Source organism: Ovis aries, chromosome 11 (assembly GCF_016772045.2).
Source record: "Ovis aries strain OAR_USU_Benz2616 breed Rambouillet chromosome 11, ARS-UI_Ramb_v3.0, whole genome shotgun sequence".
Classification (NCBI taxonomy): Eukaryota; Metazoa; Chordata; class Mammalia; order Artiodactyla; family Bovidae; genus Ovis; species Ovis aries.
Genome location: NC_056064.1, coordinates 53,375,579 through 53,390,502, shown reverse-complemented (window position 1 = coordinate 53,390,502; position 14,924 = coordinate 53,375,579). Strand labels below are relative to the sequence as shown.

Genomic DNA, 14,924 nt, shown 5'->3' with positions numbered 1-14,924 from the left:
CATCATTTTATGGGATAGATTCCACTATTGCACTAAAAATGTCAAACTAGAACACGGTAAAAACCCAAGTGCTCTACTATTAACTATAAACGAAGTACCATGTTGGGTTAAATAGTCTATAATTTGGAATCTCAAGTTGATTGCATTTTGTTGGTAAATAAGAAACAGAGAGTTTAGGAACTAAGGTTAGATTGTCAGTAGAGCTGATGTCTTTTAAAATCAAAGACCTGCAGATTACAAATACATCCTCACGTTCATCAGCTCTGGTGCCCTGTTCTGAGGAGGTCAGTTACACCAGGGCTGCCGTGAACAGCCGTACAGGTTGTAGACTGCACAAGCCTGGGAGGTGCCACACGCCTGGCAGTCCCTGAGGTTGTTGAACACACCGTCCCAGGTGGGGCCCTGCATCGGGGGCCCCATGTCTTTTGAGATTCTGTTCATGGTGGTAAACTTGACTACCAGACTGCTCTGTGCCCTGTACCCTCTTCCAGCCAGCTTGCGCACACCACCCAAGTCCCTTCCCAAGTCTGAAGAGCTCTGGTCCATCCCACTAAAAGCTTAGCACACTGTTGCCCTGCGTCATCCTTCTCCTTCTTCTGCTTCCTGCTTTCCTCAGAGAACAGACCTGGTGACGCGGAAAATGCACCGGCAGGGGTGCTGGGGGGGCCCACCCGTCAGCCCGCCTCCCAGGATAGGAACAGGGTCCTCGGCAGCAGGAGGGGCGAGCCTGGAGGCCCAGTGGCGCATGTCGACGCAGTCAGCCCCCCTCCCAGGATAGGAACAGGGTCCTCGGCAGCAGGAGGGGCGAGCCTGGAGGCCCAGTGGCGCATGTCGACGCAGTCAGCCCCCCTCCCAGGATAGGAACAGGGTCCTCGGCAGCAGGAGGGGCGAGCCTGGAGGCCCAGTGGCGCACATCGACGCGGTCGCCAGTGCCTGTTTCTCCTGGATGTTTTGCATTCAAGAGAGAAATACGAACCTTGGCAAGGAGTCAGGGAAAGCACCGGTCTCTTTAAAGCAAAATCTGTAACAAAAAGCTTGGAGATTTATTTCATTTTATTCAGTTTTGTAAGTATTGTTGGAGGTATGAAAAGATGGAGGTCGCCCTGAGTTTTTATTTTTATCTTACCTGGAAGGGGAAATCCACGGGATCCTTCCAAACCCTGACGTGTTGTTGAAAACACTCTGTGGCCATTCTCTCCTCTCCAGCTTCCTGGTCTCCAGCACCCCGCACCCAGCCCCTCTCCAGGGCCTCTGGCAAGGCCCCGGGCGCCCCAAGGCGCAGTGCGCCTGTGTCTTCCTGTCCTCACTGTGGTCGCGCTTGTTTCCCACCACTTCCATAAACGCAGCCTGGGAGACTGCTTCTCGGGTGCTGGGGTTCCTCACGCCGGGGCTGAGTGGCTCCCCCCGCGGGCCCGTGCTCGCCTTTCTCAGAGTGCCGCCTTTGGTTCCGCAGGGTCCTCCCCACCGTCATCTCAGAATGCCGCGCTGCCTCCCTCGAGTGCCTGGCCGCTCGCTGCCTCCGGCCACAGTCGCGCTTTCAGCAGCCTCGCACCCGCTCCTGCTGTTGCAGGTACGCACCTGGCCTCTCGATGTGCTGGTCGCCTTCTCTCTCTCTCCCCAAATAAGACTGATGGCCTGGCTTTTCCTGGTGGTCTGTTTGCTCCCCTCCAAGCTGGGAGGCCACATGGAGTGATGGAGAGTGAGCCTGAGCTTTGCCGAGCAGCCACAGGGCCTCGGGCACCGCTCACCCCCTCTCTGGGGACTGGGGATGGTGACACCTCCTGTCACAAAGATCCTGGGCTTATAGAAGCTCCCCAGCGCTAGAGATGCCATACAGCTACTGCCTAAATGTATCGGCTTCCCCCTCCCCTCCCACTTCCCCCCAACCTTCCTCTTACGACCACAAAACCAGGGGTATATAAAACTCACAGACTTGAAGGCAGCAGCTGCTGGGAACTGCTGTTATCAGCTTAATTCCCATTGCTCAGATCCATGCGGTGCCTGGGTTATTCCTCTCTCATTGTAGGCTTCACAAGTCTTTCCAGTAAGGCATTTCTTTTAGGCTTAAAGGAGAATTGAGAATTAATTTGTTTGTCATAATAACTCTGAAGGAATTTTTACCTGGAAATGTTAAGACAAGGATGTAAAGACTTGTGGACATACCTACAGTGTGGGCAGGTTTGCAAAAAGATGTGGAGTTTACGTAAAGAGAGTTTGTTGTTTATAAATTTCTTCAACTGTGTTTCTCCATTCCACCGATCTTCTTGTCCAGCTATTGTTTAAACCAGCATCACAATGCTATAGGAATTCTCTTTATACCAGTGCCTCGGGGAGAAATTAGTTCCACTATGATTTAGCATCTTATTTAAAAAAGAGAGCAAGAGCTTCTGGATTATTTCTAGTCCTTCCAATGTTTATTCTCTCTCATGTTTACAAAGGGGATGTATTAAGCAGTTAAAACTTACCAGTCATTTGGCCAAAGAGATGAGCAAACAAAACCATCTTCCATTATCTCGGGCCATTTCTATCTGGCATTTCAGTTTTCCTGATCAGGGACTCCTGTGCTCAAATGAGCCTTTGTTGTTGTGAAGCTGCAGTCGGCCCCCAGCAGCCAGGGTAGAAGGGGCGTCCCACGCAGGCCTGGTGCCAGCCTGGTGCTGGGGGGCTGGTGCCTGCCTGGCGCTGCAGCTTGGGCCCAGGAGCAGGGCAACAGCAACCTCTCTGCCTGCTGCCCTCGCCACACTGGGTTCCTGAGGCGGCTGCGTGGCAGGTCCCCGGGCACAGGAGGGGCCAGAGCTGGTAGTCATCACGGGCTTTGTTTTTTGTTTGTTTCCACAAAGAGCCTTACAACAGGCTTTCTCCAGACAAGGTGCCCAGATGCCAATCCTTGGGGCACCTGGCCCACACCCACTTCTGCAGGTACAGAGAACGGGTCTCCAAGCTGTGGAGAGAGTGCTGGGAGATGCAAGTTCAGGCGGGTTACATCAAAGGGCGTGTTGCTTTGATAGGAGACTGACACCTAAAGAAATAGCAAAAGGATATATATATATATGTGTGTGTGTGCGTGTGTGTGTGAGGGCCTTGATCTTGATTAATTTGATATGCGATAAGACGTGTCCCAGCAGAATTTGTGAAATTAGCTTTAGCACCTAACCACAAAAAAGTGCCATTTTTCTGGAGAGCTCATGTCTGACGCATGTAGCAAACTGAGCGTCAGCGATCCTGGCAGGGTCTATACAGCCACCAGCAGACTGTGTCTCTGGGCAAAAATTCAGGGGACTGCCTGCGGTCCTCAAGTGGGGGTCTTGACGGGGTGCTTCCCTCGGATCCCGCGGTCCGCTGGAGCCAGAGCTCTCCTGGCACGAGTCCCCAGACCCTTTGTGGCTCTCGGTCTCAAGCATGCCCGTGCTTCCTTTCTCCGCCTTTCTAGGTAAGCTGTCAGACATCAAATCGACGTGGTCCTCTGGCTCTGCCTCCCACACGCAAGCCTCTCTGTCTCACGAACTGTGGAAGGTGCCCAGAAACACTACTGCACCCACAAGGCCCCCGCCAGGGCTAACCAACCCCAAGCCTTCCTCCGCCTGGGGAGCCAGTCCCCTCGGCTGGACCAGCTCTTACTCCTCGGGTATGCTTCCGTTCTCGCATCCAGATGGGTGAGGGGTGGGAGTGTCCGTGCCTAACCCACTTTCCCCTTAGGGAAGGTAGGTGCCTACCATATTGTCCTGCAGCTTCTTCAGAAGGACCCCCCAGAGGGCTGAGGGGGCCAGGGCACCTAGACTCTCGGGGATTGTGCAGGCCCAGGTTCTGCTGCCCGTGTTTCAGCATCAGCCCTGCGTGTTAGCATACACAGCTTTGCTCTGAGCCAGGAGATCCCAGGGGTCTCTGCACCCACTGAGGGTCCACACTGAGCCCTCAGAGAGGCCCGTTCACCCAGCGTAAGGGACTCCACGCCCAGTGTGAGCACACCGCCCTGTCCCGGGGGCTTCCTCGGGCCCCTCTGAACTGTGGGGATGAGGGAGTGCACAGGGTTTACGACACTGAGAGTGAAGCCAGCCTGCGAGTCTGCGTTGTTTTGCCAGCAAGTGGGGTTTTAGAGCATTGATTCTAAAGTTGAGAGGGGTGGGGGGCAGAGGAGGAGACCAAGACTTCCGGGCAATTCTCGAGTCTCTGCCGCGACACCCGCCCCTGAGGGTCTGCAGGGACCCCGAGTCTGGGTTGGTTTCCAGGGGTGACAAGGCTGGGAGCGCAGGCTTTTTGCGAGCCGCGTGCGGGGGCCTGGGGCGCTGGGGAGAGCGGTCTGACTCGGCGCAGCCTTGGTGACCGGCTTCCCCCCTGGGCGCAGGTTCCGCCTGGAGTACCGACGCCTCAGGAAGGACAAGCAGCTGGCTCGTTCTCCGCAACCTCACACCCCAGGTACAGGCAGCTGGTGGGGGTATGCCGGCCTGAGGGCTTTGTCCATAAGCCGAGGCCTCACTTGGTCCAAAGGCAGTGCGGGCAGCGGTGGTCACTTACCTGTGTTCTGGTGGACTGTTTACTCTCCACCCCTCTGAGGCTTGAAGAGTGCACCCTGATAAACACAGCAGCTCACCCTCACCTGCACCCGCTCTAGGATGATGTGGCCTGTGCTCACGTGTCCCGGGGTCCGGGACTGCAAGGCTCGGGGCGAAGTGTGCTGCTGAGGAGGGGGGCAGAGCTGGAGCAGGTTTTTCTCCTCCTCCTGGCAGCCCAGCTCACCAACTAGAGGGAAATGTCCAAGACTAAATTATATGGTAAACGGTGAGGTGCCCAAGGTTACTATCGCAGTCAGTACTTGAAGCCCTCTTAAGACAGACATCGTCCCAGGGTACTGTGGACCCAGGTTGCATAAAGCTCGTCTTTGAAGCGCGGAGTGATGACCTCCCAGGACTAGCATGACCGCCCTTCCTCTTCCTCACTCAGATCGACGGCTCCACCCTGCGGACGCTGTGCCTGCAGCACGGGCCCCTCATCACATTCCACCTGAACCTGACGCAGGGCAACGCCGTGGTCCGCTACAGCTCCAAGGAGGAAGCCGCCAAGGCCCAGAAGTCCCTGCACATGTGCGTCCCTCCCCTCCCCCGCCCCGCACTGCCCTGGCTGCGGCCTGCAGCGCTCGGCCTGGGCCTCGGGAGGGTCCCGGGGCCTCTGAGGCACAGCGGGCTCCCCGGGCACTGGTGTCCACCGGCTCATGGTCTGGAGGCTGGAAGTCCGGCAGTGTGGCCAAGATCACCTCCCCCAAGGCCTCTGCTCGGCTTGCACACAGCTGCCTTCACGTCACTCCGTCTGAGTGTATCCCGACTTCCTCTCCTTCTAGGGACAGTGGTCCAAGTGAATTAGGGGCACCCTCATGACCTCGCACGTGTGTGTGCTCAGTTGCTCAGTTGTACCCGACTCTTAGCATCCCCATGGACGATACTCCTCTAGGCTCCTCTGTCCGTGGGATTCTCCAGGCAAGGATACTGGAATGGGCTGCCATTTCCTACTCCAGGGCTCTTCCTGACCCAGAGATGGAACCTTCATCTCTTGAGTCTCCTGCATTGACAGGTGGATTCTTTACCAATAGCACAGCTTACCTCAATTCTCTCTTGATTTTATTTTATTTTTTCAATTCTCTCTTTAAAGACTCTCTCCAAGCACAGGCCCAATGAGGTCTCAGGGCTTAGGGTTTCAACATATGAATTTGAAGGGACCGATTCACCGCATGAGAGGTGTCTTATGACATGTCGGTTTCTTCTGCTGCCAAAGTGCCAAGGCTCTGCCCCCTCCTCCCAACCCCAGAGGGAGTGGGTCCCCAGGAGAGACCTAGGGGTAAAAAAAGCTTCTCTCCACGGATGTCCCCAGGCATGCGACATGGCGGTGCCTGCTCCTGGGCCTAGTAGTGTTCCCTGCAGCCGACTCCTCTCCCCAGATTACAGGACTTCTGATAAGATGTTGTGAGTAGGCCTTCTCGGCAGTGTCACTTGAGGTGTGGGCCCCAGAAATCAGTCATTCTTGTTTTCAGCCCAGAATGAACCGCACTGATCCTAAACGATGCCCACTTTCAGTGGTCCATTCATGCATGTCCTTAAGAACGTGCTCTCGATACCACCACCACACAGCCGCCAGAAATCTAAACCAAGGGAGAAAAGCTCGTACTTTGGCCTTGGAAGCAGCTGCAGTGACGCGTGAGCAGCAGGACTGTTTCTGGGTGGCCTGTGACGTGAAGCCTCCAGCTGTCCTTTCCTGTTTTAAAACACCAGCACGGGATAGCCAGCAAGGAGGACACAGGAAGACTCACAGCTGCTCTGCTCACATGACCCGCCATTCTGCTTTCTGTGTTTGTGGGGTTTTTTGAGTTTTTGTTTCATTTTGAGATATAACTGATGCACAACAGCAGTGTGTCAGTTCAGAGGTGTGGTGCCTGTTGTCCTGACACATTTCTATAACTGCCAAATGCTCACCACCATGTGAGCTAACAGGACATCAGGGCACGTAATTATTACTTCCCATTTGTGGTGAAAACATTTAAGATCTGCTCTGTTAGCAGCTTGGACATAAACGATACAGAGCTGTTAACTGTGGTCACCAGGCTGTACCTTACCTCCCCAGAACTTAGTCATCTTCTACCCGGACGTCTGTACCCTTTGACCAGCCTCTGCCATCTCCCCACCCACAGCTCCTGGAAACCACCATTCTACTCTCAAATGTTTCTACAAGTTTGGCTTTTTGGGGTTCCAAATAAAATATATCATGCAGTATTTATCTGATCTTTGACTTACCTCACTTAGCATAAGGTCCTCAGGATTAGTCTGTTTTGTTGAAGGATTTCCTTCTTTCTTGTGCCGGAACAGTAGTCCATTGTGTGTCACATTTTCTTTGTTGACTACCAGCTTATTTCCATATCTGGACTGTAAATAATGCTGTAGTTAAGCAAGGGAGTTCAGATATCTGTTCGTATTTCTGTGCTGTCAATTATGTCTCCCTTTCATTTCTGATTTTGTGTCCTCTTTTTTTTTTTCTTCTTGGTTAGTCTAACTAAAGATTTGTCGAGTTTGTGTTATCTTCTCAAAAACGCCTGCTCTTATTTCTGTTGCTGTCCTGCCCTTTCAGGTGTGTTCTGGGAAACACTACCATCTTGGCCGAGTTCGCCGGCGAAGAAGAAGTGAACCGCTTCTTAGCCCAAGGCCAAGCACTGCCACCCACCTCCAGCTGGCAGCCCAGCCCGGGGACCAGCCAGACGCGGCTGGGAGCCTCGGGCAGCGCCCACGGCCTGGTGCGGAGCGACGCCGGCCACTGGAATGCTCCGGGGCTGGCCGGCAAAGGGAGCAGCGACCTGCTGTGGGGTGGGGTCCCCCAGTACTCGAGCAGCCTGTGGGGCCCCCCCAGCAGCGACGACGGCAGGGTCATCGGAAGCCCCACCCCGCTGAACACGCTGCTCCCTGGTGACCTTCTCAGTGGGGAGTCCATCTAGCCCTGGGCGGCCCCGAGGGCGCGGCGGTCATCAGCTCCAGGAGGACATGCTGACCCTCTCCAGCCCGGGTGTTGCTGAGGACCCTGCCCGACCGGAGCCGCCCGGCAGCCCTTTCGAGTACCTCTGTCCAGTACTGAAGACGAACCTTGGCCACATGCAGGCCTTGCGAACTGTCCCCGAGACAGTGCGGCCGCGCTGGGCCAGCGTTGTGCGTCACGACAGGATGCTTCTCACAGCTTTTTATTTGGTGTCGTCTTATGTTTGTACGGTGTGTTGTCATTTTGATTTTTTTTTTTTTTAAGTATAAAAGCTGCTTAGAATAGTTCTATCATGAAGGGCACTTTTCAGATTGTGGGCTGGAAAGGGTTATTTTATCGAGGGAGGGGTGGGGAGGGAGGGAGGGGTGGGGAGGGAGGGAGGGAGGGAGGGAGACGAGAAAGCCTATTTAAAACGAGCCTGTGACGATTATGCACATTACCAGAGGCGGCCCGTAATCAGGGGGAGCTGGCGTCCACCACCCGGACACGGTCCGGCGGCCCCGGCCCGGAGCCGGGCGGAAGGAGCGGTCTGTGATCTGTTCTCTGTTCCCACGGATCCGCCTATGCACATTACCCTTGTTCCATTACTTTTTCATGTCATTTTTTTTAATCCCCCCAAAAAAATATTTTTTAAAAGTTAAAAAAAAAAGACATATCAAACATGCAAATACTTGAATCCAGCAGGCCAATAATGAAATGTGAACACTTTCTAATTCTACACTTCCAGGTTGACATCAGTACGCAGAAACAGGCTCTAGGAAACATTTCTAAGTTCACAGCCTATGTGTGTGTGTGTGTGTGTGTGTGGAAACAAGCGTGTGTGTGTGTGCGCGCGCGTGCGTGCCTGCGCACTTTCTGTGTTCATGTGTTAAGTGTGTGAGGGATGTAACTGTGGGTTTTCCCTTTTATTCAGTATGTGCTTTTTTTTTTTTTTTGGCGCATTGGTCAAATGTTTGTTGTTTATTATTAGCTTCTAACTTTGCACTGAGTGTCCCTGCCCTTCCTCTAGCTAATCCTATACGTTCAAGAAAATTCATAGGACAGGGCTGGTGACAATTCATGTGTAAATGTTTACTCAAGGACTCTGTTAATTGCGTTTAAAAAAAATTACAGTGTATATCTCTGGAGAAATAATATGTATACCTACCTTTAGCAGCTTTTTATCGTGGACTAATGCAAGAAAATTATTACCAGAGTATTGCACCATTTTTCCATTTGGAATATAAAGTTAAAGAGAAAAAAGGAAAAAAAAAAAAAACTCGCTGAGCTGTGGCCATAGATCCTTGTAGAGGATGGATGGTTCCTCGAGAGGAAGGGAGACAAGCACTTGGGCGTGGGTTGTGACTGCTTTCATCGGAGCCAGTGGTGAGGGCTCCCACCTGTTTACAGACCTTTTTTTTTTTTCTCCTTCAGACTTTAAAATAAAAATAAAAAATTTTAAAAAGGAATTTAAAGAAAAAAAGAGAAAAAAAGACTTCTGTCGTAAAGAAACCTATTTTCAGAACGCAGATCCGCTACTTCAGAGCTCTGGGATTGAACAGTGTTGTTTTCCCCTCCGGCCATCGTCGTGGACTCTTGTCGACTGTCCCCTTCGTCGAGGTGACGAGTTGTGGTCACTGTCTTGCACACGCGGACGCGCTCTCAGGAAAACCAGGGTTCCCGAGGGACAGCTCCACACCATTTCATGCATTTTGCCACCCAACTCCTAGCACTGAAGATGTTATTAAAAAAAATAATAATTAAAAAATAAAGGAAAAAAATATGAAAAAAGAGGAAAAAAAAAACCCACAAAGAAGAAAGATACCTAATCTCTAACGTGTAGCAGTTACGTATGTACCAAATAATGGACTCAAAGGAAATAGATGTTCGAAGAGTGCTTTATATATTAAAAATTGCTTTATGTTTTAAAAAAATGATCAATGTTTTGATTGTTTTGCAAGAAAGAGACAATGGAGTAACATACCCTCAAGTATGTTTAAAAAAAAAAAATATATGAACATGTGCTCCCTGCCTGCTTGATCAGGAAACTTGTGCATTACATTTTTTTTTAATTAGCTTTTTAATGGTTTTATCAAAACAAAACAAAAAAGCAAAAAAAAAACAATTTAAAAAAAAAGACAAAAAAGGAAAAAAAAAGAAGTTCCTGCAAAATTGCAGATCAACAAAAGCTGGTTTTATAGAGGATCATGAACTATGCACAAACTGGTTCAAGACTTTTTTCTCAAGTTCAGTAGTGTATTTAGCTAAACAGACCTTCCTCAGAGTAAGCGCATCTCATTTGCCATTACATGCGCTCTGTATATTTGATGTACACGTCCCCACCTATGTACACCAAATATACGTGCGTGCGTGCGTGCGTGCCCGTGTGCACCCAGACATACAGCTTCCCATGCTGCATTTAGCATCAAGTTGTAGAAAACTGATATTTTTAAATTGGGGATGGAAGTAAAGAATCTCCGTTTTTGTTTTTTTGTTGTTGTTGGGGTGGGATTTGTTGGGGTTTTGTTTTTTTGTTTTGTTTTGTTTTTTGACCTTTTATTTTGAATTAAAGACGTCTGTAACTCTGAGATTAAAAGACAAGTTTGTGGCTTTTAATGTTTTTCCTCATAGAATGTGATTGTTGAAGAAAATGCACCGAAAGTTGCTTTCAAAAGTACAATGCTTTGTTGAATCTTAATAAATGGCAATTCTTTTTTTCTTGGCTGTTAGAATAAATGTGTTTTTTATTTTTATTTTTCAAAGAGGAATGTCATCTGTATTCACTTTGTATGTTTTGGGAGAGAGAGCTGTCCTACTGTGTGTAGAAATGCCCTGTGTCTTTCCATGCTGTCCTCAAAAGTTTACTTATGTAAGTAGGTGCACTCCACGTTTCAGTTGCCTGACTTAGGATTTTACCATTTGTTTTGGGATGTTGCATTCAACAGTCATCGAAATGCAGTAGAGCCTAGGGGCTCCCCGCCAGCCACCTGCCTGGACCCACCCGCTCCGTCCAGGAACCAGTACCATCTGGGGCAACCGTGCCATGTGGCTGCAGCCCAGGACTGCTGCTCGCTCTCAACCCATGACCCAGTTTGGGTATCAGAAATAGCCAAAGAGGGATTCCCTGGTGGCTCAGTGGTTAAGAATCCAGCTGCCAACGCAGGAGACATGGGTTTGATCCCTGATCCAGGAAGATCTCACATGCCAGCTACGCCCATGAGCCGCAGCTACTGAGCCTGTGCCGTAGGGCCCGGCGGCCGCAGCTGCTGAGCCTGTGCCGTAGGGCCCGGGAGCCGCAGCTGCTGAGGGCCATGGGCCATGCTCCGCAACAGGGGCCACCGCGGGGAGAAGCTGAGCACTGCGACCAGAGAGCAGCCCCTGCTCGCCACAGCCAGAGAAAAGTCCTCGCAGCAATGAAGTCAGCACAGCTAAAAATGAATAATTTTTTAAAGAATACTCAGAAAAGAGTAGTGACGGTCTTTTTTGATCGTGTGAAGGTCTTTTGTTGGTTAGAGAAGGGCTGACTCATCTGAAAAGACCCTGATGCTGGAAAAGATTGAGGGCAGGAGGAAAAGGGGACGACAAAGGATGAGATGGCTGGATGGCATCACCGACTCAATGGACATGGGTTTGGGTAGACTCTGGGAGTTGGTGGTGGACAGGGAGGCCTGGTGTGCTGCGGTTCATGGGGTCACAAAGCGTCAGACACAACTGAGTGCCTGAACTGAGAGACACTTGGGATCTTAGTTCCCCACCCAGGGATCGAACCCACACCCCCTGCATTGAAGGGGAAGTCTTAACCCCTGGCCCTCCAGGGAGGCCCAGCCTTAGCTGACTGTGCATAGCGCCTTGTACGGGGACCGCTGAAGTGACGGCATGGGCTGCAGCAGCAGCAGCCTGTCCCCACCGGTTTCAGGCCACAGTCAGGAGTCCGAGCACTTGGCGCTGGCCCCCAGCCCACCCCAGGGTTGCCTGCCGCGACCGAAAGTTCAGCGCCAGTTCTGCCGTCTCTTTGGGATTGTGAAGAACCCTCTTGAAGACCAGCCTAAACGTCCTTTGTGACTTCTGCTCAGAGACCAATGGAGCGAGTGTCTCTTTCTCTCTTACGCTCCTAGGGGCCTTGGCCACATTTTACTGAGAAGACAGGACCCAGGTTGGCTCCGGAGGTCAAGATGGCAAGCTCCTGTCTGACCGGCCTCTCTATAAGACCCAGGAGGAGAGCACAGGAGGACCAGCATCAGGAGAGGAAGGGCTAAAGGACATGGGCTCAGCACATGGACAACACACCGACATCCTGAACTTGTGTAAACCTGGAGGCCGCGACTCCACCGGGACCTCCAGCCAGCACTTCCCCGGGCATTCACCTGGTCCCCTGTGAGTCCAGAGTCACCACAGGGGAGCAAACTGTCCAGCGCCTCACTGGAACAAGCCCAGTGCCACCAGGATGGCCGAAGATGAGGCAGACTTCCTGGAGGAGGTGGCTCTTTCCTCCCAAGCCCAGGGAAATGGGACAGGTGGGAGGACAGAGGAGGATGAGTGACTGCCTCTGGCCTGGAGCAGGGGTGGGTCCTGGTACCCACAGATGAGAAGGAGACTTGGTGTCTGGAGTCAAGAGAAAAATTGGAGGCTCAGAACTGTGCTTTTTTTTTTTCTTAACTCATTCTGGCAACACCGTGGGAGAAGGCAAAGAAGGCAGGATGCTCAGCGGGGAGAAGCCTGGTGTGTGGAGAAGGGACTTCTGAATGGGGAGAAGGGTCGGGAAGGAGCCACCTTGGCCAGCCCTGATTCTAATGACAAGCCACAAGACCCGAGGAGCTGAGTGTGTGTTCACTGAGACAGGAAGGTGTTTCAAGAAGATTCTTTGCAAGAATAGAGCACGTGGGGTGGATCAAGAAGAAGTCACATAGGAGTCGTGCTGGAAACATGCGGTTAACTTATAGCTTCTATACATCAGCTCTCCCAGCAGAAGTGCTGTCGACCGGCTTCACCCGTATAAGTGTGAGCTCAGTCGTGTCCGACTCTTTGCACCCCCATGGACTGTAACCTGCCAGGCTCCTCTGTCCGTGGCCTTCTCCGGGGGAATCTTCCCAACCCAGGGATCAAACCCACACCTCCTGCATTGGCAGGCAGTTTGTTACCACTACCACCACCTGGGAAAACTGGCCCCTGAATGGCAGCCCCGCGCTGCAGGTGTGGCCCGGGAGCCTGGCTCCCCAGTCACCGTGAAATCCAGAAGCTTGTTTCCAAGCAAAAGTGACATTTCAGATGCTGGTTCTCCGTCCTGACTGCATGTCAGAATTATCCAGAAATTTCTTAAAATCCCAGAACCCAGGGCACATCCTAAACCCATCCACCAGAGTCTGGTCGAGTGTCCAGGCACCAGGGTCTTTAAATCTCCCCAGTTGATTCCACTGAGTGGCCAAGGCAGAGGTGGTGTCAGAGGGAGCCTGTCGGTGGGCTGACCGTCGGCCTCCCACCCACTGGAATTCAGCCATTTGCAAGAGCCCAGTGGGTCTCATTTGGCAGTTTACGCTCTTTTCTCTCTTTTTTTAAAGCAAAACTGTAATGTGCCAAGCATGGTACTAAGCACCATGGGACTATGCCCATTGTTCCAACAACCCCAAAAGGTGAGGAACAGGGACTGGGAGAGGTCACAGGATGTGCCCAAGGCCATGAGCTGATGAGCATCAAACCCGGGCCCCTGTGACTCCACAGCCTTGCTTGGTCAGGGCCTCTCAGGCTCCATCACAGAATATTACAGCTGGAGGACCTTGAGGCCACGTGTGTATCAGAAGCCACTCTGATGGGCGATGGACGTGCCTGGAAAGAGAACTAACTGGGACGGGGGTGGAGCTAGTGACTCTGAAGTTTGAACCCTGCCAGCCAGGCAGCTGGGTGCCACAGCCCTGGGAAGAATCTCTTCTCTGGAAAACCTCGGTCTTGATCTTGAGGTCCTTCAACTGATTGGACGAGGCCCACACACATCGCGGGGGATAATCTCCTTAAAGTCAGCTGACTGGGTGCTGGGCACCTGCAAAATGCCTTCACAGCAACACCTTGGTTAGCGCTCGAGTCAATAGCCAGGGACACCACCTGACTCGCACACAGTGCCTGCAAAAATACCCACAGGCTTCTGGCCTATTTGTCAGCAGCAGCTTGTCCTGAACTCACAGTCACTGCGAGGCAGGCAAAGTGAGGCCAGCCAGTCAAAACTGGCGGCACCAGCTCAGACTGGACGTGGTCAATTTATGATGTCTATCCACCCATCCAAAAGCGCCCTTCACGCGGAGCTGAGCATCCGAGGCTGCTGGCCCCGAGAGCCCAGGTCAAGTCCCCCCACCTGACTTCACCCACCCAGCGGTGCTCACGCCCGGAACTGCAGCCAAGAGCTGCTGCCGGCTCCTCGCAGAGGTCCCCGAGCATCACCTGCCTGGTACTAGACACAAGCAAGGGTCCTGACGTTGGGCTCCCGAGAAAGTCAGGTGGCATCTGTCCCGCACGTCTGCCAACACAGAAGCACCCCCTCGACGTGGGACAGTCCTCAAAACAGGGACCATCTGGGGCTAGCATGGGCCGAGCTGGGAGTGTGGCAGATGGCAGAGGCATCTCCACAGCCCACCTGTGCCCCCCAAGCCAGGCTCTGCTCCCCCAGGTTCCCCATGGAGATGAGGATTGAGGATCGCTACTCTCCCATCCTTTCCCACAGGGCTGCTCCCCCAGCCCCTGTGGACAGCGGGCCCTGGTCAGTGACAGCTCCGTCCCCTCCTCCCCGCACCCTTGGGCCCACAGCATGCCACAGTCTCCTCAAGCTGTGTCTGGCAGGACTGGGGTCACCTCACTCTGCCACAGGTCTGGATGCTGGCTGCGCTTCCACCCGCCAAAGGCTCCTCTCTCCGCGGCTCATTAGCAAATGACCCATCTTATTTCAGTTCAGTTGCTCTGAACTGTCCGACATGTTCATGTCTGAACAGTCGTGTCCAACTCTTATGGACCCCATGGACTGCACGCCAGGCCTCCCTGTCCATCACCAACTCCCGGAGTTTACTCAAACGCATGTCCATAGAGTCGGTGATGCCATCCCACCATCTCATCCTCTGTCGTCCCCTTCTCCTCCCACCTTCAATCTTTCCCAGCATCAGGGACTTTTCCAATGAGTCAGTTCTTTGCATCAGGTGGCCAGAGTATTGGAGTTTTAGCTTCAGCATCAGTCCTTCCAATGAATATTCAGGACTGATTTCCTTTAGGATGGACTGATTGGATCTCCCTGCAGTCCAAGGGACTCTCAAGAGTCTTCTCCAACATCACAACTCAAAAGCGTCAATTCTTCAGCACTCAGCTTTCTTCGCAGTCCGACTCTGACATCCATACAGGACTACTGGAAAAACCATAGCTTTGACTAGACAGACCTTTGTTTGGCAAAGTAATGTCTCTGCTTTTTA

General features: G+C 52.4%; 1 protein-coding gene across 9 annotated transcripts in view; it reads left to right on the top strand.

Annotated features, from left to right (window-relative positions):
• TNRC6C (trinucleotide repeat containing adaptor 6C) overlaps positions 1–10,209 on the top strand; it is a 116,492-nt gene extending 106,283 nt beyond the window's left edge. For 6 of the 9 annotated variants that reach the window (XM_060394971.1, XM_027974165.3, XM_060394966.1 and 3 more), the window contains 5 exons: positions 1,454–1,570; positions 3,431–3,625; positions 4,343–4,413; positions 4,939–5,078; positions 7,108–10,209. In XM_060394971.1, coding sequence (XP_060250954.1) covers positions 1,454–1,570; positions 3,431–3,625; positions 4,343–4,413; positions 4,939–5,078; positions 7,108–7,468 — 884 coding nt within the window. In that variant the 3' untranslated portion in view covers positions 7,469–10,209. The remainder of the gene's footprint in view (positions 1–1,453; positions 1,571–3,430; positions 3,626–4,342; positions 4,414–4,938; positions 5,079–7,107) is intronic. The other 3 variants (XM_027974166.3, XM_060394968.1, XM_060394967.1) reach the window with 2 other exon arrangements.
• The last annotated feature ends 4,715 nt before the right edge of the window (positions 10,210–14,924 follow it).